This window comes from Penaeus chinensis, chromosome 7 (assembly GCF_019202785.1).
Source record: "Penaeus chinensis breed Huanghai No. 1 chromosome 7, ASM1920278v2, whole genome shotgun sequence".
NCBI classification, from domain to species: Eukaryota; Metazoa; Arthropoda; class Malacostraca; order Decapoda; family Penaeidae; genus Penaeus; species Penaeus chinensis.
In genome coordinates this window covers 40,578,657-40,586,156 of record NC_061825.1, presented here as the reverse complement: position 1 = coordinate 40,586,156, position 7,500 = coordinate 40,578,657, and the positions used below count along the sequence as shown (strand labels likewise).

Below are 7,500 nucleotides of genomic sequence, written 5' to 3'. Positions count from 1 at the left end.
ATTCAACCGTTTCTGAATTTCTGTGTAACTATTTATATACATATATACATGTTCATGGCTGAGGTTACTGAGATATTCAAAAACATTTGAATGTGTGTGTATATATATTATTACGGATGTAGTTGTTTGATGAGATTTAGTCTTATTCTAGGGGAATGATGTAACTACAAGTCCATAATAAAGTTTGATGCACTAGGTTTATACTCCATGTATTATAATATTTTCCAGGTTCTTAAGAGTATATTTAGTTTATTGAAATCACGTAATAGAATTGTATGTTTATTTACTTAGTTTAGTATTTTTTTTTTTTTTTTTATTATTTTCATGGAAATGCATAAAACGCAAGTAATGTTTTATTTTTATTTTCTCAGAACCCCAACCCATTACCAATATTTATATTACCCGTAAACCATCACACAAAACCATGAATAAATATCCTTAATTAAGAAACACCATCAATATTCTTCTTGTAAATGATTATTTATATCTATATCTTACGATTTCCTGTAGTATTACGTCACAAGATTCTTGAGGTCACAGCTGAGGAGTAGCGAGGATAGTTGACCGAGCTGCCCAGTTCAATGGCTGAACAACTCTTCTCTTTTCCGGCTTTCTTACCCTTATATAGGCCTTCTTGGCGGGTTCGCAGGGCAGCGTCTTGAGAAGTGGCGCGGAGGTCGCATCGCTTGATCTCCAACGAGGTCGTTTGGGGTTTTCCAATTTAAGATCTCGCGACGATAGATCGGCAATTGCAGACGGAATGGCGACAGTTGTAGCAAAATATATATATATATATATATATATATATATATATATATATATATATATATATACTGTTCTCTTCTATTCTCTCTCTCTCTTATCTTCTCTTCTGTTCTATTCTCTCTCTCTCGTTCTTTCTCTCTCTTATCTTCTCTTCTGTTCTATTCTCTCTCTCTCGTTCTTTCTCTCTCTCTTATCTTCTCTTCTATTCTTTTCTCTCTCTCTTTCCCTCCCCACTATGGGAGGACCAATCACAGATGAGCACCCTGTAGCCTCGGCCACTAGACAACCAGTCAACGGCCGCTAGGGTACCCGGTCACGCACAGGCCACGCCCTTTGACCCTCGACCTCGTACCTGGACCTACGCGGGGCTTCATCCAGTGCCAGAAGGTCCTGTTTGGTTCCCGAGCGATACCCACGCTCTGGCTCATTCTCTGGTTATCTCTTTCTCGTTCTTTCTCTTCTTTATCTTTCTCGCCTTCGTCCTGTTGCCTGTATCTCTATCTCCTGCGTTTTTTTTCGTGTTTTTTTTTTTTCTTGTCCTCTTTGGTGTCTTTCGCTGGTTTCTTCCTATTTGTCTCTTTTTCTTTTCCTTTGTCACTGATTTACATCTTTTTATCTCTCTCCATTCTTCATCATTTCTCATGTCACCTTCCTCTCTCCTACCTTTTTGGTTCTCATCTCTCTGCTGCCAACTACTGCACCTTCTTAGTTTTTTTGGACTTTTTTTGTTATTATCTTTTTGTTGCATTTTTATCACTCTTATTGCCATTACCGTTCTTGTCATTTTCATGATTATTATTATTACCTCCATAACGGTTATTCCCTGCATAGGAATATCATGTAAGAGAACCACATTCTTGTATATTATATGTATAAATATATATATTATTTATGAACACATACATTTTATGTGTGTGTGGATGCATATGAGATTACTGCATTTTTGATCTGCCATTTCTGATGGGTTTTGTTTTGTGTTTGTAACCGCTTGTAAGTAGCAACATTCATTAACAGGTTCTGCTTTTCCATTTACAATAATGTTTTAGTGGTCAAAATTCTCTGCGTGTGTGTATGTATGCATGTGTGTGTATATTCATATAAATGTAGATATAGCTATGTAAGAACTACAAGAGGCAATCACGATCTATACACCTACAGATACACCTATCCATACAAACACACTAACATGCACTGGGCTAAAGCAGATAAAACGCATAATGAAACACTAGAGTTTTCACAAATTTCCCGAAGCCAAGCGCGGGAGGAAGAGGAGGCTGCATCTTCGCAAATTAGGCCTGAGAGTTGACCTCTGACTTCGGAGGCTGGGCCGTCAGCTGCGAGAATAAGGCTCCGTGTGAGACTTTTTTCCCCCATTTTATTTATCTATTTCTGTATCACTTAATCGGTAAATATATGCACACACACATCAGTCACAGTAATCAAGGGGAGTAAGAGGAGGAGTAGGAATAGGAGAAGAATAAGGAGGAGTAGGAGAAGAATGAGGAAGAGAAGAAAAATTAGGAGGAGAAGAAGAATGAGGAGGAAAAGGAGAAGGAGGAGTAGAAGGAAGAGGAAGAGAAAAAGCAGGAGGAGGAGGGGAAGAAGGAGGAGAAGGAGGAGTGAGAGGAGAAGGAGAAAGAGAAGGTGGAGGAGGAGGAAGAGAAGGAGTAGAAGAAGGAAAAGGAGGAGGAGGAGTAGGGAGAGAAGGAGGAGAAGAAGCAGAATGAGGAGGAGGAGGAGGAGCAGCAGAAGAGGAAAAAGAGGAGTAGGAAGAGTAGGAGGAAGAGGGAGGAGAAGAAGAATGAGGGAGAGGAGTAGGAGGAGAAGGAGGAAGAGGAGAAGAATAATGAGGAAGAGGAGTAGGAGGAGAAGGAGGAGGGAAGAGGAAGAGAATAAGAAGGAGGAGGAGTAAGAGAAGGAGGAGGAGCAAGAGGAGGAGTAGGAGGACTAAATTGAAAAGATGAAGGAGGAAAAGAAGACGAAAGATAACAATAACAAAAACAAAATTAATCAAGGGGAAAAAAACCTTACCTGCTTACGGTACTGCAGAACAACGTAAAGGCAGAAGCCTCGGAGAGCAATGAAAATGAAGCCCACGAGTCCAACGGGACTAATAAAGAAGAGACTGATGACCACAAATGCCGATCCGAGGCCGATGCTCATTCCCTCCCAGACAGCCCAGGGTAGGAGGTACTGGGGACGGCGCTGAAATGAGGGAGAGAATTAGCATATTTATCTTTCTCTCTTTCGTTTCTTTTGTCATTTCTTGATCTTTGTGTTTGTTTGTTTTTCTCTTCTGTTTCATTATTTTTTTTCTCTGTCATTATTACTGTTATTATTATTCTCTTAACTTCTCTTTCTCATATTTATTTCTCTCTCCCTCTTATATTTTTCTCTTTCTCTCCTTATATTTTGTTTTCTCTTTCATATCTCTCCTGTAACTAAAACACCATGTATGTATGTATGTATGTATGTATGTATGTATGTATGTATGTATGTATGCATGTATGTATGTATGTATGTATGTATGTATGTAAGTATGTATGTATGTATGTATGTATGTATGTATGTATGTATGTATGTATGTATGTATGTATGTATGTATGTATGTATGCATGCATGTACATGTACGTATCCATACGTGTATATATGCGTATGTATATATCTATATGTACGTATGTATATGTACATATGTATATGAACGAATGTATATGTATGTATGTATATATGTACGTACGTACGTATGTGTGTGTTTGTACATGTAGATGTGTATATATATACATGTGTACATGTATGTGCATGTATGTGTATGCGTGTGTATGTGTATGTGAATCTGTATGTGCGTGCGTGTGTGACTGAGGGTATGTTTCTGTGTGGATTTGGTTGTGTATACATATGAGTGTGCGTTTACTGACATTGACGTTTTTCACTAACCTTTACGGCACCGTATAACATCAAGGGGATAAGGACTACTGAAATAATCGTCGAACTAAGTAAAACAAAAAAGATGACTGTAATGTCTGAAAAAAAAAAAATAGATTTACTTTAATTGTCGTAAACTAGTGCAAGCGATAATTTCTATTGCACATATTGTAGAAAAACACTAAAGGTAATATTTCATGTTTTCATTTACTTCTCAATATATTTTTTTTACTTAACGTCATGACCTACCTTTCGCATCCTCAATACAGAGGAAACGGATTACAAGGCCTAAGACACTTAAGCTCACCAGCTGCAGATAATACGTAATAAATTTACATTAGCGAGATCCGTGTTCATGTCATTATCATACAATCGAACACTGCTATAACACAGAGGCAGATATCGCAATAGATATCTCATGACGCTCCACCATAAACAGATATAACATACGACACTCCACTATAACACAAAAATATCACAACAGATAACATGCCACTCCACTATAACACAGAGATATCACAACAGATAACATGACACTCCACTATAACACAGAGATATCACAACAGATTACATGCCACTTCACTATAACACGAGGCCAGTCTTACCAGGTAGGAGATGGCGACGGTGATGCTGCCCGTCTGATAACTGCAGCTGAAACAGTAGGTCCTTTCTTCTTCGGGATTCTTTGCTGACGCCTCTGAGGATCCTGGGGCGGGAGGAACTGCGTGTTCGGCCAGCTCCAACTTTTCCTTCGTCTGGTAATCCATGCTGCACGAGAAAGGAAAATCATTACACACTCAAGGTATGTATGCATACGAATACATATCTATATATGTATTGATATGTGCATGTGTATATGTATACACACACCCACACACACATACACAGTATGTATATGTATACATACGTATGCATATGTAAATGTGTATGAATGAGTGAGTGAGTGTATGTCTGTGTAAGAGTATGTGAGTGTGTGTGTGTATGTATATGTGTATGTGTATTCGTGTGTGTGTGTATGTGTGTGTATGTATGTGTGTGTGTATGTACGTGTGTGTGTGAGAGAGAGAGAGGGAGAGTATGTATTTCCTGTGGTAGGTTCTTTTAATGATAACGACTTTTCAGATCCTTCATCACTTTCTTTGGCACCATTAGAGGTGGGTAAACACACATAGATTCATAAATATTAATATATTTACACTATTTCTCATAGTAAACGAAAATCCTTTCTCTTCAGTGGTCATTCCCTTGTTGAAGTTGATATATCATACTTGATATTATATTGAAAGAGCATGCAGGTGAGAACCGTGCTTTCTGGCAGGTGTGCCAGAGAGCACGCGTGCTCACCGTCCTCGCCTTTGTTATACCTTAGGCTTCAAAAACCGTTCCAAAACTTAAATAACCTTTTTTATATAAATATAATTAAGTAAACCCACAGATTACGTAAAATGAGTATATTTAATGACCAATCCATGGATATACATACATACATACATATATATATATTGTATTATATATCATATATAATGTATATATATTATATATGTATTATATATATATTATATACATTATATATAAACATACACAGTAACGTGTACACAAAGATGAAAAGGAAAACAACAATAAACGTACTTTTTATCTACCTAACGTTTTCTGTAAGGTGTGCACCGGTATTGCAATCCGGCTATGCAATTCAGCGATGCCTTTTATAAACGGACAATTATGTGGAAAGGACTTTAGCGCCGGCAAGGTACGCCAGACGCCACGAGCACGAATGGTGAGCAGAAGCGAACACGCCCCTGAACACACACCACGACGCACTGAACTAAGAGAGGCCCTCGGCGGTGCAGGGCCACTGCATCTGCTTCGTTGACACACGGCGACACGAGGAAGAGAGAAGAACCAACACATTGCAGAGAAAATAGGAGGTAGAGTAATGATCTGCATCTTTATCCTGGAACTTGATTTCTAAAACTATTAAAAAAAAAAAAATAGCATTATACGTACCTTCCAGTAATTAATTCTGAAATACGCGCAACCAACGAACACTTGAACACAACTAAATCCTTATGAACTTGTTAGTTTTGCTCCTAACCCTCGCGTATACTTTCAACGACTCATGGATCTTACCTATGCAATCCCTTATATAGCCGGGGGCCGGATACTCAAAACAGTTTACAATGTTGTATCTCACCACGGAGCCGTTACAATGTCGTAAGGCCTCCGAAGGCCATACTCGATACCAAATTAGCCGCCATGTTATGACGTCACAAGTTGTAAAGTACCTTGTAAGTTGCAACTGCTCTTGGGCTTTCGTATCAAAGAAGGTTAGTGTAAAACAAATATAAGAAATCTGTGATATCGCAATAAATGTTTATCCTCTTCATAGAGAGAAACTAATGATGCCCTATAATGTTTTTCACACTGCACTGTTCGATCATGAAGTTGAGCAGCCACCAAAACATTGTTGTTTGTCGTCTGTCAGCTCAATTTACAGTCAATTTATATTTGATTCAAGATAACGCTAATGCATGAAAAACAAAGAAATACCAGACAATTGAAACTCCCCGGTACTGAATATGGAAAAGGCTTGTTACTGTCAAATTAAGGTTGCTGTCGACTCAGTAATCGGGAAATAAACCGTTCTATATCCGGGTTCAAACACGTACGAGACCCCCAGAGCAGTTGTAGCTTTACAGCTTTACAATGTGTGATATCAAAACATGGCGGCTAATCTTGTTTCGGGTACGGCCTTCGGAGGCCGTACGACATTGAAACGGCTCCGATGTGAGATACAACATTGTAAACTGTTTTGAGTATCCGGCCCCCAGGGTTTGTAATTATATTAATATTGACTAAGGTCGGCATGAGTTACCCTCTATGATATTAATATCGTAAGTTCTTGTCTAATATTAATACAACATAAAATTAAAACTATGTGCACAACTATTAGCTCTTTAAGAGAACACCACACTCCGTACAATGTGTAGATCTTTGAATAAAACCATGAATGAGGAGAGACTTTTTGGTTTTGCGGTTTGAAATATCAGGGAAATGTTATTCACTGTTTCGTTGTATATTTACGGGAGAACGGGGAAGAGGAAGAAGGGGAGAAATAAGGAGCATAATTCTCGCATATATCATTAAGTATATGTTTGAGTGTAAGTATTTGCTATAATGTTAATGGATAAATGTTAATTCCCCTTAATTGTAATATGTAAACTGATGTCACCTACTCCTAGTATTTTCAGTGTACATAAAACCACTTGGGATCATAATATATCTCAAATCATATGATCAGGATGATATCAACAACCGTAATGGCGAAAATAATCATATTTACAATAATAAAGCTGTAAGTGATAATGATTGTTATGACGATAATAATGGTGGTGATATGATGATAATGATAATAATAGTTATAATAGGAAGTCGAAGAAGAATGATGATAATAATAATAAATAATAGTAATAAAGATGATAAGTATAACACAACAATGGTAATATTTGGAAAACTGACGCAGATATCCTGAAAACTAACTAAAGATTACAATGATTTTATGACTGCCTATAAAAAGACAGTGTATAATATATAATCACAAAATTATCACTAACTACGTACGATAATAATAGCATCACAATCCGTATGCACTGGCATTACAACGTGGCACTCACAACTCACTTCATTGTCATAACTCACTTCATTACACAACCCACATCTCCCTTCCCATGTTCGTCTTCTACGTTTGATTGGTGTTTCTCCATGATGCTTGAGGGTGAAGAAAACGCCGATGAAATCTAAAGTAGTTTCATTTGC

The 7,500-nt window shown here is 37.7% G+C and overlaps 1 protein-coding gene across 6 annotated transcripts in view; it reads right to left on the bottom strand.

The window, feature by feature from the left end:
- Nucleotides 1–964: 964 nt before the first annotated feature.
- The window catches only part of LOC125027044, a 6,928-nt gene continuing 392 nt past the window's right edge, over nucleotides 965–7,500 (bottom strand). Inside the window, exons 1-7 of one of the 6 annotated variants that reach the window (XM_047615692.1) lie at nucleotides 7,366–7,425; nucleotides 5,317–5,548; nucleotides 4,293–4,455; nucleotides 3,937–3,997; nucleotides 3,700–3,785; nucleotides 2,797–2,970; nucleotides 965–2,099 (exon numbers count right to left, since the gene is read on the bottom strand). In XM_047615692.1, coding sequence (XP_047471648.1) covers nucleotides 2,055–2,099; nucleotides 2,797–2,970; nucleotides 3,700–3,785; nucleotides 3,937–3,997; nucleotides 4,293–4,454 — 528 coding nt within the window. In that variant the 5' untranslated portion in view covers nucleotide 4,455; nucleotides 5,317–5,548; nucleotides 7,366–7,425 and the 3' untranslated portion in view covers nucleotides 965–2,054. Of the gene's footprint in view, nucleotides 2,100–2,796; nucleotides 2,971–3,699; nucleotides 3,786–3,936; nucleotides 3,998–4,292; nucleotides 4,456–5,316; nucleotides 5,679–7,365; nucleotides 7,438–7,500 lie in introns of those variants that run through there. The other 5 variants (XM_047615688.1, XM_047615687.1, XM_047615690.1 and 2 more) reach the window with 5 other exon arrangements.